The sequence below is a fragment of the Cygnus olor genome, chromosome 3 (genome assembly GCF_009769625.2).
Source record: "Cygnus olor isolate bCygOlo1 chromosome 3, bCygOlo1.pri.v2, whole genome shotgun sequence".
NCBI classification, from domain to species: Eukaryota; Metazoa; Chordata; class Aves; order Anseriformes; family Anatidae; genus Cygnus; species Cygnus olor.
The window spans coordinates 80,364,448-80,384,185 of record NC_049171.1 but is presented as its reverse complement, the minus strand read 5'-3'; the positions used below and the strand labels follow the sequence as shown (position 1 = coordinate 80,384,185).

Here is a 19,738-nt window from a genome sequence, read left to right as displayed (position 1 = left end):
AAATATTTGACAGCTTAAAAATCTAAAACCAGGCAAAATTATTCACAACAGAGCTGGAATCAGTGGCAAATTCATGCTTCTCTGATGTGATAGAACATTCTCCCTAAATTAAGCAGAAGTCTCTCTAAAGCTAACAGTTCAGTCTAAACATTAGTCTCACTTGGATAAAGAAATATTTTCCACAATTTGTATTCCCCTGAAAATATCCTCAGACACTGTACAGGATATTCACATTAGGATTAAGTGAAGATCCATCTGATCTTCACAACTGTAACTTATATTTACAATGCAATACTTGTACATGCATTCTGGTTGCAAGTATCTTTTGTTATTTAACATTGCAAATTTTGGTTTACTAGAGCATTGCTTAAAAACACACAAGCCACTCAGGTTAATCAAACAATTTAATATGGAATTTCAGGCAGAAACCTACAGTAGCCTGGCTGAATATGCACCATAACCTATGAGAGTTCCAGGGCTGAAGTAATGCCAATGATTGTGTAAAGATCACACGGATTCGGAACTTGTTTGTTCTAGTACATATGCTTTAACAAAGCCATCTGCAAGCAGTTACAATTAAAACCATATAGATAATAGGATATATCACAATACTCAGAGACCAAATTGGTTTCAACAATAGTTTCTGTAATGTGGCAACACAAGTAGTTTTAAGTGAGGCTGATTATTACACCTTTCAGATAATCTAGTTATTTTCCCATTTTAAAAAGCTTCCATTCTCCCCCAGGAGATAAGTTTATTAATTTTCCGTTTCTTTGAACATTTTGCTCAGCTGTTCAACTAGTGCTACAAGCTCGGGGTTTCCCCCTAGTGATTCAATTTGTTTATAGGCTTCAGATTCAAGCTCTTTTAATGTGTTCCGAGTATACTCGAATGAACCCACATTTTCAAGGTAATGCACACAGTATTTTTTTATATCTATGTTTTCTGTCCTTTGGCGTAAAATGTTTTGCACCTGAGTACTTTCAGGTTTTGACCAAATCGCATGAATGGTTGGGAATGAGAACTTGCCCTCAGTTAAGTCTTCACAAAAACTCTTGTTTTCACTATATTCTTTGGAGTGCAAGTTGGCATAGTCATCTCTTATTTGGAAGAAGAGACCAAGTGTGTTAAGAAGTGGTTTTAAGTCCTCTTTATAATTCGAGAAGAGCTGCATGAGACCTACAGCCAATCCAAAGAGACCACCTGTCTTTTGTAGTACCATAGCTTTGTATTCAGCTTCTGTAGGACAGGTGTAAGTATCCCTCCAGTAAATATCCAAGCCTTGACCTTTATGGAGTTCCAGTAGCTGGCGGGTAAAAACTTTAACAGCATCTGGGTGATCAAGGGTTAAAACCTTCTCTAAGCCAAGGAAATACACATAATTAGCACAGTTGATTACTGATGGAATTCCATAGATACTGTGAGCCACTGGAAAGCCCCGTCGTAGCTTTGAGTTATCTTCAATATCATCCACAAGCAGGCTTGCATTGTGCAACATCTCTGTCACTTCAATGATAACCTATTACAAGAAGAGAAAATTATTATCTCCCGCTGCAATTTAACCTCCAGTTTTGTGCGATTTTATTTACGATAGGAAAAGTTTTAAAGCATGATATTCTTTGTCACCAAGGCTCCCCATTAGATCACTTGTTCTTACTGTTAGTTTTATGAATCACTTAGTCATCCAGTTTGCCATTTAGTCCTGGACCACTGAATCTGATCACAAAAGACACTATGTGAATTTACTCCACAAAGCCTTTCCACATGCCTACTCCTCTCCGTTGTTGCTACAGTCCTAAAATAGGCCATTGTCTAGGAGCCATACAGTAACATATTAGAAACACAAAGCAAAGAGAAGAAACATGATGTGACAAGTCTAAGTTTACTAATTTGAAATATGCCAGAGACAGTTCTTAAGAATGTCAGGTGTCATCTATGAACACATCTGTCATGTGTACCTTGTTTTGATAACTAGAGTTTTCATCTTTCTTTCCCCAAACTTTGTGTAGTTATCTTTAGTGCTGAGTTCCTAAAGGACATTGGCTGTTCTCCAAAACCTCATTTGGAAAATTCCTGGTAGAAAGGCAGTATCTACAACTTTTGGGAAAGCTTCTTAAACATACTTGTTACACTTGACAGACCAAAATCATGCACCAGCTGAGGTACTCAATAAGCTATTCACAACATCAAGCGTGGGGCTGACTACTTTCAATAAACAGTTCCAAAGCAGGACACTTCAACAAGAGCTTAAAGCCTGTGTATGGTTTTCATTGCAGAGCTCCTATGCAAGCAACAGGTATATTCAGCACCTGCTTAAATGGAAATTTAAGCATGTAAAACTGCATATGGTATAAACTCACTGCAAAAAACACATCTGATAAAGATAATTTGGAAGCTACTGAGCCAGTCAAACTTGCTAGCAACATGCATTGCACTCAAGCACTCATCAGAACAACTGCTTCTAAAACCCATTAAGGCCATCATTTAAATAGTAGCAAATAGCTAGTATGTTTGTACTTGGTGGGTGCTGTAGGAAGCATTAAGAGGAACTTTGCTGCTGCAAGCATTTCTTCAGCAGCAAGCCACCTAGTGTTCAGTGACCACTGTCCCCAAAGGTTAAAAACTGAAATCCTGTGATCTAATTGTTTGTTTGTCCAAGATAACAACTATAAAAACAAGCTACTTAAGCACTAATGACTCATCTCGGAGTTAGAAGTGAGGACTACTTTGACCTGTAAAGGTACATTGTTGCCCACTAACTTTAAAATCATGAAGGACAGTAATCATAAAAAGCAACTTTGCAATGCCTATTTTTCTGAATATTGGTTTAGTCCATTATGTCATTTTCAATACTATCAGGAAAGTTTCCCAGTGAATTCATTGGATGAGCCTACTCCAGCACTTCTTGTTAGCATATTTCATACCACTTTCAGTGCTGTGAACTCTTAGAGCTTCTAGACATTTAAGGTTGAATTGAAGTAACTTAAATAGTGCTTCATGACTGTTCGAATTATCTTGTGAACTTTCATAGGAAAAGCAGTGTCAGAAATGCTTTAAGGTTGGAAATGAGGCAGGAAGAAGTTTAGACAGCAGAAAAAGCTTATTCTCTAGAAGATATCGGGAAACGCCTGAGGAAATGAGTAAGACTGCTCTTCATAATGAAAGCAGAAAACCAACACAGAGCACTATGGTTTCTTACAACCCAAGCCCATCTAATCTGTGACTGCTGCAATACCACTTTCAACACACAGATTTCTACCTTCTTACCTGCAATAGCTTGAAAGTTTACTCGGCCCTGTGCCAGGCCATTTCAGTGCTATCTTAGAAGAAAGTCGATCTGACAGACGCTGTATTCTCTAACTCAAAAAGCTGGTGTCTCAGTGCAGCGTAAGATGAGCACTAAGGATGCAGTAGGTAGAAAAGACACCATGTGGCTGAGAAAATAGTAAAATGATGGTAGCCAATAGTAAAGCTTAGTACCAAGGAACAGTAGCCTCAACTGTATTCATCTAGATAAACTACACGAAGATAAATAATATCAAAATTCAGATTTTTAATAGAATACAAGTAACTGGAAGGGAGTCAGGCTGCTAGACAACTGGAAAGACTTAAGGTTACAAGAGATGTCAGAAGGATGACAGGCAATCGCCCAGACTTCAACAACCTTACATTATTAAAATGAGTACAATTATAGACAAAAGCCATAACAATTTCAGCAAGATTCAAAGATGACAGGGTCTTGTTTTTGTCCTGAGGTGACTCAGAGAATCACAAACCGCTTAAGTGGTAAAGGAGACATTAAAGTGTCAGTTTTCTTCATAAAGATAACTAAAACAATTGGTCTAAATTTTCAATTATGGTTACATGACTATCTGTTTAGAAGTGACAGGTAGAACTGGTTACTTCTGTTCACACTGTGGTACTGCAGCTTTAATTACCTATAGTGCTAGAAAGACAACGGACTCCCATCATCACTAGTGCTCACCAAAGGGTAAGAGGTTATAACTGCAGACTGCAGTGCAAGAGATTCCAGTAGGCCATAATGGAAAACTTATCATGAAAGGGATTCAGGATTGGAAGAGGTGCCCTGAGAGGCTGCAGAGTCAGATTTTCAAGACTCAGCAAGGCTCTCAGAAGCCTGAAGCAGCTATGGAACAAGTCCTTCTTTGAGCAGGTTTGACCTAGATAACTACGAGAGACTCCTGCCAATTTGAATTTTGATCTATGGATTTTAGACTAAACCCATGCATACAAGTACACAGGTTGCTATAATACATTTGTCTAACTGGAAACCAGAATAAATCTGGCTAAAGAGTTATATGGATATACTGGATTTATGTGACAAGGGCTTGGCAGCAGGAGGGCTGCAGGGGTGGCCTCTGAGAAGTGCCAAGGACCTGCCCCATGTTAGGTAAGAGCCAGCTCCAGCTGGCTCTAAAACAGATTCAGCCACAGCTGAGCCAACAGATGATGCTGGTTGTACCTCTGGCAGAACAGATTTAAGAAAGGGAAAAAACTGCTGTGCAACAGCAGCCAGGAGAGCGAGGAGTGAGAAAACAGAACCAGCCCTGCAGACCCCCAAGGTCAGTGCAGTGGGAGGGCAGGAGGTGCTCCAGGCAGGCAGCAGCAGTTCCCCTGCGGCCTGTGGAGAGGCCCCTGGTGGAGCAGGCTGTCCCCCTGCAGCCCATGGGTCCCACATGGAGCAGATCTCCACACTGCAGCCTGTGGAGGAGCAGGTGGATGTGACCTGGAGGAGGCTGCGGCCCATGGAGAGCCCCCGCAGGAGCAGGCCCCGGGCCGGAGCTGCAGCCCGTGGAGAGGAGCCCACGCAGGAGCAGGGGGTCTGGGGGGAGCTGCCGCCCACCCGTGGGGGACCCGTGCTGGAGCAGTTTGCTCCTGGGGGATGGATGGACCCCATGGTACGGAGCCATGTGGGAGCAGTTCCTGAAGAGCTGCTGGCTGTGGGCAGCCCCTGCAGGCTCAGTTCAGGAAGGACGGCATCCCATGGGAGGGACCCCACGTGGAACAGAAGCAGGGAGTGACCGTGGAGGAGCAGCAGATGATTAAGTGTTATGGACTGACCACAACCCCCATTCCCCTGTGCCACTCAGGAGCAGGAGGTAGAAGATGGATGGGGGGAGAAGGTTATTTTAGTTTGCTTTTAGTTTCTCACTGCTCTGGTCTGTTAGTAATAGGCAATAAATTATGTTATTTTCCCTACATTGAGTCTGTTTTGCCTGTGAAGATAATTGGTGAACGATCTCCCTGTCCTTATCTCAGCCCTGGAGCCCTTTTCCATTGCATTTCTTTTCCTCTTCCTTTTGGGGGTGGGTGGGAGTGAGAGCACAGTTCCAGTAGAGTTTAGGTGTCCATCAGGGTGAATCCACCACAATGCACAAAGTAGAAAAAAAATAAAATTACTAGGAGACTAATGCAGCCTCTTCCTTCACTGTTTAAATTACTTAAGCCATTTTGCTACTCAAGGACTATGAAGTATCACACAAGCTACCCTAAAGAGGGATCCTTCAGACACTAAAGGCCTGCCTGACCATTAATGAAATTAGCTAGGGACCAGGTAAGTGTCAAAAACAACAAGAAAACTACCAACCACCATAATTGGTTACTTTAATTCCTTACATTACCTTGGATACAGAGTACCTTCTGCACCCCAAATAAGCAGTTGGGTTAAAACTATAGTCGAAGCAAAAGGGGAATTTTGCATTTTAGAAGCCAGTGTTTAAACACACAGCTATGCATCTTGCACAGATCTGTTCAACAGGGGAAAAAAATGAATATTCCTGGTCAAATGTTTCCCAATAGAAAGTAAGGACTCTAGACTGTGTAAGAAGTCCACCTAAAAGTCCAGAACAAGTGGTTTATGAAGTTCACTTGACTGCTGGCTTTGATATTCTTGTGTCAAAATAGTAAGAGCTTATTCTCGATCACTATGTGTAGTTTACAAGGTAACTATCTAGGTTCTTTCATAAGTCATGGAAAACTCATTGTTAATAACCAAAGTGGGTAACAATAGCAGCTGCTCATCCACAATTCAAAAGGTTGAGTACACTTCAAAAGCAGTAACTGTTCTACACAAGACAAACTGCGGAAATTGTTTCTTCAGTGTTCCACCACAGCCAAAGCTTTGCACTAGTTATTTTGCTGAAGCTGTACTTTATATTTGGAAATTATGTAGTGTAAATTATCAGAAGTCTTAAACACATTAAGAACAACAATGCTATTGATATTCTTGGAAGAAAGATAACAGCCCTTTAAAAATAATTAGCTAGTACCTGTATCTTATCTTCTGGAACATTCAGCCAGTGATTAAAGGCCTGTGACAGTTTGGTTCTCACTTGCTTACCTACAATTAGAAAAAAACAAAATCACATGAAGTTCATTATTAGACAACAATTTGTCTTAAGAACTGTAACTGATTTGAGAGCAGCAAGATGATAAGCATAACCACTTGAAAGGGTAAAATATATTACAATAAGTTTGTAGCTTGTTTTCCTCACTGTATAAACATTAAAACTCAAGTTGCTGATTGTTGGAAACATTTCACAATAATATACATAAAAAATACTATAAAGCACATATTTACATGTTACTATTTAGTTTTGACAGTTTAATTAGAAAGTGATCTTGAAAATAGTCTGTCAGTAACCTGTATAGATCAGCTTGCTACCTCTGAAAGCAAGTCCTAGTTTGCTAGGCATGTTGACTTTGTGTAGGATTAGAAAGTTTCAAAGAACTTTGGAAAAAACTTTGATTCATTATTTGTTGAAGATGTGTATTTGCTGAATATTTATTTCCTCTCCATTGTCAAGTCCTTCTACTGTAGTACTCTTCATTTGCGACTGACTTTGTAAAGACAAAAGTGACACGCGACATACTTATTAAATAACTCTAAACAATCTACTTCTGAACAGAATAGAACTTTCCAAGACTTCAAATATTTATCTGATACTCTAGAAGTTCACCTATTCATAACGGGATGTTCTGCTTTTGCTAACTCTGGTTTGGCAGAGAACCAGACAGTCACCTATTTCAGAAGAACGAAAGACAAGATTACAAGTACAAATTTGGTGTTAAAATAAGTATTACTCTTCATTCCAAATACATTTTACCTGAAGGAGTTGATTTTAAAATAAGTTAGCCTATGTTAACAAGTTAATCTTGCCTATAAATTATTGATGCAAGCTTTCTTTAATAAATCGCTAAGAGTCGTATACAAATATTTATCCAGTGTGTTTATTGATCTTTATTGAACAATTTCATATTGATCAGTCATTCTCTACCCACACGGACTGTGCAGCTTCAAACTTTAAGAAGCTCAGCTGAGCTTAAGATCTTCGAGTAACAGCAAAATATGTTGACACAAAGAGCTTGCATACATAGCTTGTATCAACAAGGTTTCTGGAAGCAGTTTCCAGCAAACCTCAAAGCAGTGCAACATAGATAGCAGGTTCCATATTACTCCAAGACCTACTGAGAAAGATAACCTAAGAACGATTCCGCAATATCAGCCCTCACGTTAATGATGCCATCCTGCCCGCTGCACTGAAGAAGTTACAACATCTGAATCTTTCCCCAAGGCTTCTCTCTATGGCTCTGCGACCAGCACGCACAGAACAGAATAACTAACGCGGATAGATTCACTTGCAATCATATACTGTAGAGAAATCAGACGGGATTTCTCCTCTCCTACTAATCAGGCCACCAAGATGTAAGCAACAGGTTTGTGGTTTGGGTTCTATAGTGGGGGGTGGTAACCATCCTCATTTGTTCAACGGGCTTCAATTTTTGCTCGGTTCTCAAAGACTTTTCACTATTTCCTAACAAAAACCGAAAGGTGATGGTGACAGAAGTGACTAACGAAAAAGCATTTCTTTCCCAAGAGCTTTGGCTTCTGGCTGTGCCCTATGGAAAGGGGCACTTTTACCTGGACATACACTGCCTTTGGCTCACATTCTCAATTTTTGTTTTCTCTGTTCAGTTTCAAATACTAATAGCTTTTTGCAGGAGCGAGGGATTACTTTGTTTCTGAAAGAGCGCAACAGATATCTTAAGCTTCTCATGCCAGGCTTATTCTCTATCAGGACAATAAATATCTAGTTCTGTTTTTTTTAACCTGTGTATTTAAATCAATAATTCACTGACTTAAGTTCACTATTTTAACATGGGTAACCAGAGCTCAAGTTTGATTGCAAAATTAGAGTAGCACCCAAGAGTTTTAAAATATCTTACATTAGCTAAGCACCATCACTAGTTTAAGTCAGATCTGCTTCTGACAGCAATAGCTCCTGCAGATGTCAAGGATTTGAAATACTACCAACATTCAGACTTTGTTCCTCCTCTTTCCTTCCCACCCACCATGTGGGTAGATTAGATTTTGGCCAAATCTGTTCCCTGTCTTACTGCATATTCATGACCACCAAGTACTGCACAAAGCAGGGTCAAGACTCCCTGCATCAAAGGCTCAACTTTTTTTTTTTTTTTAAATAATAATTGCATGAGTTAACTGAGGAGGAAATAATCACTCAAGTATTGAGTGTAACTGTTACAGACATCTGCCAAATTGTACAACTTGCCAGGTATATGTAAAGAAGTATTTTAGTACGTCCATAAAGAAAACTAGTCAGATAACATCACATTAAGAAAGCATACCTTATCTACAGCTGTTTGCTCACTTCTGGATTAAGAAAAAAAAGTAGCTGTCGCATCAATATAAGCATTAGGCAAGCTAATTCTGTTTTTCTAAATACATTTCCTATAAAATACACCTACGGAGTGCTAGATATTCAGTAACAAGTTTTATTTCATCATGAGGTACATAACTACTAGCATGTAATCTAAATGGACTGTTAATATATACACAGTGGATTTAGCCATTTAGCTCCTCAGTATAGACTGCATTTGAATTGTGAGACTTGTCTACCATGTACTAGCGAGGCTGTCTAGACACTGACTATTAAAGGAAAAGAACACTATCCGTATAGTGAAGCATTAATCTTTCCTTTTACAGGTGCAGATTTGCTTTTGTGAGCCCCATTATTGCTTCATAAATGCTACTGTATCTTGTTCTGAAGTCAATCCTACCAGATCTATTTGATGTTAAAGCAATTTTCCGTATGCATGTTTTATGCCTACAGTCACGCTACGATGACTAGAGACCAAACCCCTTCAACACTTCATACAGTAAGGCTCCATTCTTGGCCTCCAGCCCTCCCTTCAGACTAGATGGCAGGACAAAATGAAATGGAGTAAAACTTACCACCACCATAATTACTCACTTTTTCCACTGTTGTGTGTCACTACCCTCTTGACTAGTCTAAGCAGACTCTTGTACAACTGAAGACTATCCAGATCCAACTTCCAAAGTTCTTCTACCTTCTGTACCCAGCCATAATTATAGACAGTACTGCAACAGCTTTTTAACAAATTTACGCTAAATGCACTGTTTGATCTGCTGAGGATCCCAATACTGCCCTAATCAAGCAAAAACTACGCAAAACTTATTTTCTCCTTAGTAATGCAGGGTGGAAAATAAGGTAAGAGAAATATTTCAAAAATAATAGATCCACTCTGACAAAAACTCTTTATAAGAATGTAAAATTGTTATCCTAGAAACAAAGATTCAGTTAAATTAGAGGTCACACTGAGGACAATCCCTCCCACCTATTTAATCAGATAAGAGACGCTTCTCTAAAATCAAACCGACTACACATGTGTTTATATCTATATGATCGTTCTCCTGATAGAGTACAAACCCAAAGCTCATAGACCTCCTGCTCTGGACAGGCTGCTGATCAGTATTTCTTTACACATGCTGCATTAACGTGACCTCAAACTATGCCCTTAAGGCAGCACCCCACTTAGAGTGAGGGTATGTGAAATGGATTGAACAGCATGGGGAAGAGCAGAGGGACTATTAACCCAACCCTCATTAGAGCCTCACTAAGCTAATTCAACTCATTACCCCAGCAGAAAGCTGACTGCTTTTTGCTAGGCTAGCTTTCTGCCAGCTTTATGTACTGAGTCAGCTTATAAAGCAGGTCTGCCAGAGTTAGTAGAGGCTTAGCAGCAGATGCTGAGAGCTGGGGGGAAAGGGGGCATCACCCTTACGGATGAAGCAAGCTATTATATTACCTCAGCTACATCGTGCACTTCCACGTTTAGCTCTGTCCTCTGATGGGTTAGGGCTAAACGGGTCCCTGAGCAGACCTCCCCACACAGCTACAAGAACACTACAGCCAGTACACGTGAACTGCAGGCACGCAGGCAAAAAAGAGCAGGCCCATCCCATTAAACCTGGGCAGCCACTTGGGACAGATTACAGCCACTGCAGGACTGTCTAGCTCAAACTCCCACCCTGTTCCAAATAGGGTTAACTAGTCCAGGGCTGTGATTCTGCTTTTTGCCTTGTTTCCTCCTCTCAGGATCCTGAATTCCACCATCCCATGGTCACAGACACAGCTGCCCCCAGCCTTCACATCCCAACGAATTCTTTGTTTTCAAAGTGTGAAGTCCAGCAAAATGTCTTCCCTCATCAACTCATTGGTCCTTGATGCATTCCAGAAACCTCTGGGATTGCCTGTGCCCTGCTGCATTGCTTCTTCTACTAGATATTGAGGTAGAAGTCTCTCTGTTGAGGACAAGGGCCTGTGAATGAGGCTTCTTCCAGTTGTCTGGAGGCTTCATCTACTTCTTCCTGATCAGATGGCCCATAACATAGACCCACCGTAGCGTCACCCATATCGATCTGCCCTCTGATCTTGAGCCTGTTGGGTGTTTATGGGTTAATCTAATCCAAGGCAGAACTCTGTGCAATTCAGCTGCTCTTTCGCATAAAAAAGGCAATTCCCACTCTTTGCCATCCCAGCCTTTCTAGACAGTCCATATCCATCTGCAGGTCTCTGGCTATTCCAATATCCCAATGAAATCACAGCCCTGCAGCTGCATGCAGACACCTAACTTCTATTTATTCCCCGTGCATTTGTGTACAGGCACTTGAGAGTCACCCAGTCCTACAGATTCCCTAGAAAAAAAGTGAGAGCTTCCTGCATCACATTACCCTGTTATCACTTCCTTATTTGAATGCATACATCTGGGGTGGACTCCCATCAGCTTTGTTCTGTTAATTACAAGGTCTCTTGTCCACATCAGATTATACCCTTTGCTTGCCAGTTCATTTCCTTACTTTATTTTGGGTAGTCTTATTCTTCCGTTATCACTTCTAATTTAAATATCTTCTCATCAGGTCAGTCAGCCAGTGCCAACTTAGGTTGGTGGATCCCACCTCCTCCTAGTAGTCCTTGATGCACAAAAGGAGTCCCATGATCATAAAACCCAAATCCCTGCTGTTAATATCAGCTGTGCAATTAACTGGTTGTTAACAGAAAGGATCTGCTTATTCTTCTTGAATAGGGGAGCAGGAGAGAAGAGCTCAAGGATCAAGGAGAAAAAAAAATACTTGGTCTCTTGTGCCCATCCCTCACTCCAAAAGCCATGTAGTATGTTTGATAAGCTCCAGGTATCCCCCACCTATATCCACTAGTGCTGAAGTGGAAGAGGTGCAGAGTTCAGTAGCCTGAGGATGAACACTCCTTGCTAGTCTCTCCAGAACATCCCTGACCCAACCTGTCCAGAAGTAGCAAGCCTCCTGAAGATAACAGCTAGACAGTGGCCTCTGTCCCCTGCAGGCGGCAGCCTCCCCACTACTAGCACTTGCTGTCAGTCTGAAGCTGTGCCATACGCAGTTCTTCTAGCCATTCGTTTTCTTCCGGTGCACTAAACTTACCTGACAATTCTTCATAATGAACAGGAATCTCTCCTGGTGCCAGAAGCCATGAGCTCCCAGCTTTCACCATTGTGCAAGTCTCCATTTTCCAACCTGATAGGCACTCTTCTTGCCCCTCCTTCAATGTATTCAGGGTCTTGAACCTGAAGGGGCCTTCAAAACATTCTGTCAATCTCCTGATTATTCCTGATACTGTGCAGCCTGCTGACCCTCTACTACTGCTCCTTTGCTTAGTGTTTTCCACCTTTACACATCTTTTGGGGGCTGGAACTTCCTTTTTCTTTCTTTTACTTTCTCCTGGCCCAGTGGGATTCCTAGGCATCTCCACAGTCATCTCTGCAGTACAAGACCTGGAGAGATGCCACCTCCCTCAGGAGCACAGCTCGACTGAGGTCCCTGATGTGTAAGGTGCATTTGCTCCAGCGGTAGAGATCATGCCCTGTGGCACATCACCACCATTTGTAAGTGCATGTACCATGTTCTCAGTTTCTGGTCTCCTTCTACATGAACTGCTGTGCAGACAGCTACATCTGTTGGCTGCCTGTTAGCTGTATTCTCTTTTAGAGGATATCAGAAGAGTGAGGAAAAATGTAGATACTATTAAAAAAAATCTGTTTTGGTAAGTTTGACAGGCTACTGTCAAAGTAAAGCATCACCTTAGTCTTGTTACTGATGCTTCAAAACTCCTTCACCAAGCTGGTTAAGTTCAACAACCGAGCAGAAAAAGGTGAAGAGAGACCAAAAGCCAGTCTTGATTGTTTAACAAGCTAAGCAAGACCGGTAAAGACTGAAGCGAGGACAACAGCAATGCACATGAACGGGAAGATGCAGAGTTGTGAGTAGGATCAGAATCTATCCTTTTCAATAGCAAGCCCATATACTCCTTAGGGCTGCAAAAACAGCTTCAGCTGTTAACTTAGCTACTCAGAGATGAAAGATTCTTCCTCATCTGCGTGAATTTAAGACAAACCATGCTATTGGCATTTGTGAAATTTATTTCTGCTTATTGCACTTTGTTCACCCAAGTAAAGGGCAGAATACTAGACTCAACAGAGCACTGGTATAAACCAGTATGGCAATTTTATGTTCACCTACTGAAATGTTTTACAAGAAAAGTTACTGTTTCAAGATGTATGCTCTCCCAGGCGCTATATTCTGTTAATTAACGCTTATTCCATCATTAGCATACTAATCATTAAAATAGCAACACAGAAAAAAAGACTTACGCCCAGTAGCTTTTCTAGCCTAGTGTCATAAACTCAAGCTTGTCTGTTTCTTTGACTAAGTATCACCTCAGTTACCATTAAAGTCCTATTTCGTTAATGGCAAGCAAAATAATCAAGTTTCTCTTGTTTTGAGAGATTAACCCTTAACATCACTATAAAAGTGTGCATTCTTACAACACAGGCAACATTAGCAGACACTTTTAAAACCATCTCAATACAGTTACACAATTCTTCTTTATGTAAGAGTTTTAATATGCATCTAACTGCATTCAAGTTTTAACAGGTTACTAAACCACTTGGAGACTGTGTTTTTCAACTGGTCCTACAAGATAAGCAACTGGATATTGAAGGGCCATAATTGTACATATCTGACCGAACTGCGCTTTCTCCAGAAGCCTCTCAGAGCTCCAGGTGATCCAAGATAGAAACAGGTCTTTGGCCTCACCCTTGTGCCACTCCACAGACTGGACAAAAGATAACTATTCTGCCTGTCAAGTTTTCCAACAGGTTAGGTGATTGATACTACCTAATCATCTGGTTAGTGAGCTGAGAACTGGCATGAGTTAAGATGCGGGAGAATACTGCCAGAAGGAAGATGGAATTAAACCACCTCTTTCAGCAAAAGCTTGCTAGATTAGCTCAGGCATCTCATCTGGGCTCCACCCTAATTATGAACTGCTAGCATATGTCTCATTTTTCCCTTCACCAAGCATCGGTGCTTATACCGATGCCAAGGCTCACACAAGTAGCTGGCTCCTACTGATCTGTGTTTGGCATAGCTGACTTAGGGCAAAGCCAACATTTCAGAAAACAGTAAACATCCAGCTATATGATTATGAACACTTACCGCTTCCACTGCTACTCCATAACAGCTTTCCACAGGCACACAACTTTTACCTGTCTACCTTAGGAGAATTCTTCCATTCCAAATCACGACACCATTCCTACATGAATGTCTCTCACCTTCCCCAAAGCATAAATTAACAAGAGATCAATATGTTTCAGTGGACAACCAGATTTATGATACTTTAGCAGGACAGGACAGAGTGCTTGCACTGTTCATCAATATAACTTTATAAGCCATCGGAATACAGGGTTGAACACACAATGAAGTACAGGAATTTAGCCACAGGAATGAAGGTGGGAAGGTTAAACCAGATGCATCATTTAAAGTGAAAGCTAATTGAAGAGCTATTAGTCAAGCAGTTATGCCTACAGAAGATTGTTTTCTTTGTCTTGGCACTTTATCTCATGTATATTTGCTACTAGGTAACTGAGCTTTTTTCTCCCAGCAGCTACAATTGCTTAAAAAGAATAAAAAGCAGCTAAAACAGAGGGGTTATGATATATCGTGTTTATGTCAGATAAACAAACCAAACAAAAACCCTCCTTTAAGATGGTGTTGGAGAAGTTTCTTCAGGACCAGCTCTTAGAAAGCTCTCTGGAATATCATAGATTGATTCTCAAATAAGTCTTCTAGCAAAATCACCACCTGGTTTCACATAAAATGGAAACTACTGTGAGGAAACAGGAAAAACTTTCTGGCATTATAAAAAGAAGTGTTAGTGCCAAATTCTTTCCTTCTCTACTTTTTCAACTCAAGCAGTACTAGCTGCCAAGACCATGCAATCATTAACGTAGACAAGATGCTCCTGATATTTGTAAAGATGAATAATGAACTTCAATACATATGGGCTAAAGACCCACCCTGCTGATAATACAGGTCTTGTTACAGATGTACAAAGCCAGTTAGTACTGTACCTGTGATTAGTTATGCTGTTTGTCTAGATAGGTCTCCTATCCCCAGTCAGATATCACTTTGGTCAGAGTTACTTTCCTTAAATATTTACCAAATTCTGTATATTTGTTAGTTCCCCCAGTATTTGATACAAGTTGAACAGAGGCTTCTAGTTGGCATGCCCATACATTAATTCTCTATCAAACTGCATTCTGCTAATATAGCCGCTATTCAAGAAGCGAAACTTTATCTCAATGTGTTGCTAGTGACCTAACACTACATGAGGACTGGCAGACCCTCTGGCAAGTGAAGCAATCCAGGGACAGCCAAAATTGGCCAGAATCAAGCCTGGCTCTACATATACCAGGGTGAAGAAATAACATAAAAGCAGCTATTTAAAACATATACACACAATCCATCAAGTCTAGTACAGCAAGCAGATAAACTTTGGGCTGGCAATGTTTCATTCTTCAAAAATGGAATCAAGTCTTCAGTGCTTGCCCTTACCAGTTTCAGTAAGTAGCAAGTCAGCGACTCTGAATGGAAGACATGGCAAATGCAAGATGACTATCTGTGCTGCAACAGACAGGCTCAGGTGCTACTGCACCAGTTTCACCAAAAGGATAGTTTTCAAGAGAAAGAAAAACAAAACTAACACTTTTCAGTATTTTTAATTACTCTTAAGTCCACAAATCAAGAATGGATAAACTTCTTGGCATATATTTCCTAGGAAAAAAAATGTTAGAAAAACAGTTTTGATTTTTAAAAGAGTAAAAGCAAACTTACCTGGTAATTGAAGTAAATACTGGTATGGCTCTAGGATTCTTTTAGATGTTTCATCCATCCCATCCATGTCTTTATTTGATAAGAGGTAGTTCACTGTTAAAGAAAGGATTGTGAACACTATTTAAATGAAAAAATGTTGAATTAACAAAATAAAGGAGCATACAAACATAAAAAGTTAATGACCTCTACGCTAGGTGCATGTACTACAGTTTTGAACATGACGGTGACTACTACCTTTACTATACAAAAAGTTTCCCGGATGGCATTTAGACAAGAAGCAAGCGTGTTTTAAATACAGGTTTCTTTAATTATTCACGAATAGCTTAAGCCAACTCCTAGCCTTTTAGCTTACTTTGACTTTTGTATATATTACAGGGCTCAGACAATAGAGAAATATTTCAGACATCAGCATTCACAACAATGGAGCTCCACTATAAGGTTTCAGAGAAGACAGTCAGTACATACAAAACCTCATACAACTAATATGATTAAACCTCCCTAAGCAGTTTCCCCACACAAAAGTGCAGATGCCTAAGAGCAGAAGCTACACCTTACTCCAAGGCAACCTAAACAAGCTGAACACTAGCTTGAGCTTTTTGACAGAATCCTTCATCATGATGGACGTTTTGGAAGACAGGAATGCATTGCTTACCTACCACTCTTTAAGCATACAGACATCTGCACACGCTTTCCTATGTACTACATACATCATACTCTCATAGTAAATCTTTTAAGATCCACTCCCTTCATAGCTCAACAATTATCTATTGATTATTTTTTAGTTCACATCCATATGGTCACCCATATTTGCATTTTTTTTCTAGACTGTTTCCTATAATGGATTCTCTCTCCTTTCACCTCTAGCCTTCCTTGCTGCACTGCAGATACAGCAGCTCAAAACAATTCTTCTAATGTCATTTTAAGACAGGAACTGCAGCAGTAGCGTAACGTCTCATGCTACTTCGGCATCATTTCTCAGCTGTTTAGCTAGCATCCAGGAAAGAATGCATTTTTCCCCCCTCTTGGAGCAATTAAGTAGTTTTATAAGTCACCAATGAAAATAATTATTTTAAAGTGACTTTAGAAGTACAGACAGGTGCATTCTTAATGTTGGTACATTAAAAGGAGTGGTTGACATGAGTGAAATACAGTATATTCCACTCTTTCTGAGTCCAGCAATAGGTTTCCCATCAACAACTCAAAGGATCAGTATTAAAGTCATCGCTTCCCCTTAAGCTACTTAGGCCAACTGGTATTCCTCAACACTCCGGAGTTTTCCCTTCCAGTGACAGCTCCATCAGTTCTTGTCTATGGATCCCACTCCCACCCTCCGGACCCACAAACATTTGTAGCAGTACAAACTTGGGAACTAATCTGCATCAGTAACTGCTTGCGAAGCTTAGGTTCGGATCAATCCCTTTATTTGGTTCGCTGCATATGTTAACCCAATTTGTCAACACTTCAGGGGCAAGAAATGCTATTTAAGCAAACACAATTGCTACTGAAATGCTTGTAAGACCGCACCTTTCTGGAAAGCTTTGCATAGTTTTTTTTAGCTGTAACACCACAGTAAGAATTACAGTCTTTCCATCCTACCCTGTGGTGTACCACCACAATGGGTTGTCAAGCCACACTAATCTAAGCCGGGCTTATCTGACACCCTCAGCTCCCTGTTGTTCTCACCTTATTGGTATAGCTTCAGAGATAGGAACTGCTTTCAAGCTAGGACTGCCACTGAGAACACCAGCTGTAAAACTGTACCCCTACACATCAAGAATAAGTCTCAAAGGACTTGAGTGAGGAAGTGAAATTAAAAAAAGGTCATCACAGCCCATCCTCAGATGTTTTAAAGGAGAAAGAGATGCTCAGAGTTGGATATACAGGGACACCATCAAGTTAGCCACCCTCCCATGATGATTATTCATCAAGAAGCCACACGGATGGTTTAGAATTGAAAGTGCTTAGCTATGGGAGATGCTGGGGTTGGAATTCCTTCTCTGTGAGAGTTTCTCACTGACACTGTGCCTACAAGCGTTGGGCAGTTAGCACACATTGTAGCAGCACAAAACAAAGAACACGAAGATCACTCACCGGCCATTGCCTTGACAAACTTCTTAGAAGTAAGTGTTAGAGTTCTTCCTCTCCCCTCAGGGAACGAGGGGGTTTCTTCCCTGTCTGTAGGGCACTAACACAGTATTCAAAAATCCCCATCCAAACTAAAAATTGGCTAGTATTACAGAGCAAACAAATCTACCTTTCAGGCAGTACTAATAGGAATCCTCCAAAACGCTGCTTATCGCAAAAAAAAATAATCAGGCACTTTTCCCACAAGTGCCAAGACTTTTATTATTAAAGCAGAAAAGCATTACAGCTTACAGTTGAGCTTCATTTTTGTTTTTAAATAAAGCAAAAGAGGTCTAATGGACAGTGGTGGCAACTTCACTGAAATAACTTCAGCTAAGCTTTCCTGGGCTGTTATGCTACCTGCAAATGACTTGACTAACCTCTGTTAAGGAAAAGAGAAAAGATGCGATCCCTCATAAGATACCTACAAGTCTACTGCCCAAAACTTATAGAAGAAAGGGACACTCAGTAAAGATATCTAAATGAAGGCACATATAATGGCCTATATGCTGGAATACCATAAAGTATGAGACTGTACAAAGAGCAGAAATATTACTGAAGTCACCACATTTAACGCTCATTGGAAAGTGCTTGGTATGAAGGGTTTCCTGCCCAAATAACCAACCAATTTACTACAGAAGTTTAGCTGTTGTGGAAAGTTTCCTCAAGACACTTACAGACAAGATGTTAGTCAACCCCTTCTAATAAAAAGAGAAATCGCAAGACAACAAACAGTATGTGAAAGGGAATGCAAGGCCTTTTGTTAGTGAAAGCGGCACGTGTTTATTCAGAAGATTAAAGCAGCTCAGGCCATTTCACTTCGTTCGGTTCTCTTTCAGACCAGCACACACACTTCCTGCATCTCAACTCACGCAAGGCTCACGTCTCTTTTGGTTATTTCTCAGCAGCCCCATACAAGCACACAAAAGAGCTGCTTGGGGTATGTGCCCCGCAACCACAACAGCCAGCCCACAGCGCTGCAACAAGCCTTATCTCTGGTGATCTCTTTGAGAACACAAAGAAGATGGGGGCATTGTCTTCCAGAAGAGGAAACTACTCTAAGACAATGCCTGGAGCTGTGGCCTGTGCGAGCAGCTAAGCAATATTAACTCCAGGCTACGTGCCAAGAAGCATCCTCACTTTGGGGCTTCGCAAAACAGCGTTTCACCCCATCCCTCCCACTCTACAGAAGTCTCCCAGTTTGGGGAGGGAGCGACGAAGATGACAGGGGTTCTCCAGGGCAACACGCACCTAACAAGCTGCCTTAAACAGCAGCAGCACACCTGCCCAGAAGGCGATCACAGCCCCGAGGAGCAGAGACCCGCAGCGGGCAGCCCCCAGAGGAGCCCTGCCCCAGGACTTAGCGCACGCAGCCCCCAGCCCGAGGGGAGCAGAGCCCGGGAGGGGTCCGCAGGGCGAGCTGTGCCCCAGCGGGCGCGCCCAGACCCCTTAAGGGACGCGTACCGGCTCAAGGACCACCAGGGCTCCCAGCCCCGGCACTCACCTAACCGGCGGAGCCCTCCGGGACCGGCACGGGGCTGGGGGCGAGGCTCGGAGCCCGCCCGTGCCTGGCTCCCCAGCGCCATTTTAAGGCGAGGGGACCCCCCCCGGGACCCCCCCCCCGAGCCACCGCCAGCCCCGGCTCCCCCGTTTCGGGACCGACCCCAGCTCCCGCCGCTCACCTCACGCCGCCGCCGCCGCCAGCCCGAGCAGCCCCGCCCCGCCCCGGTCCCGGCGGGAGGCAGGCAGTGATGGAGGAGCGCCGCCCCCTTCCGCCCCGCCGGGCGCCACCTTCCCCTCTTGGGGGAAAATGCGCCACCGGAGCCGCACCGCGCACGCGCCGGCCCAGCCCCCTCCTGCCATTAGCATTCGGCTGGGGCCCCTGCCCCGCGCGGCGGCCGCGCGCGGTGCACCCTGGGACGTGTAGTCCGCGCCGAGCGGCCGCTCGCTGAGGGAAGCGGGGCGGGCGGCGGAGGAGGACTGCGTTACCCGTGGGCCTCCTCGGCGCCGAGCCTCAGTTTCCATAGAAGTGGAGAAAAATGACGTCAGTATTTCCGACGCGGC

General features: G+C 42.2%; 1 protein-coding gene across 4 annotated transcripts; it reads right to left on the bottom strand.

The window, feature by feature from the left end:
- Positions 1 to 395: 395 nt before the first annotated feature.
- GGPS1 (geranylgeranyl diphosphate synthase 1) lies at positions 396 to 19,495 on the bottom strand. 4 transcript variants are annotated; one of them, XM_040551751.1, is made up of 4 exons: positions 19,357 to 19,495; positions 15,551 to 15,643; positions 6,291 to 6,361; positions 396 to 1,519 (listed from the first exon to the last, which is right to left on the bottom strand). In XM_040551751.1, exons 2-4 carry the CDS (start codon positions 15,615 to 15,617, stop codon positions 758 to 760), a joined length of 900 nt encoding a protein of 299 aa, XP_040407685.1. In that variant the 5' UTR covers positions 15,618 to 15,643; positions 19,357 to 19,495; the 3' UTR covers positions 396 to 757. The 4 variants fall into 4 exon arrangements, with proteins under 4 accessions (XP_040407685.1, XP_040407683.1, XP_040407684.1 ...); XM_040551749.1 differs by lacking the exon at positions 19,357 to 19,495 and adding an exon at positions 19,179 to 19,306; XM_040551750.1 differs by lacking the exon at positions 19,357 to 19,495 and adding an exon at positions 17,642 to 17,661.
- Between the last annotated feature and the right edge of the window lie 243 nt (positions 19,496 to 19,738).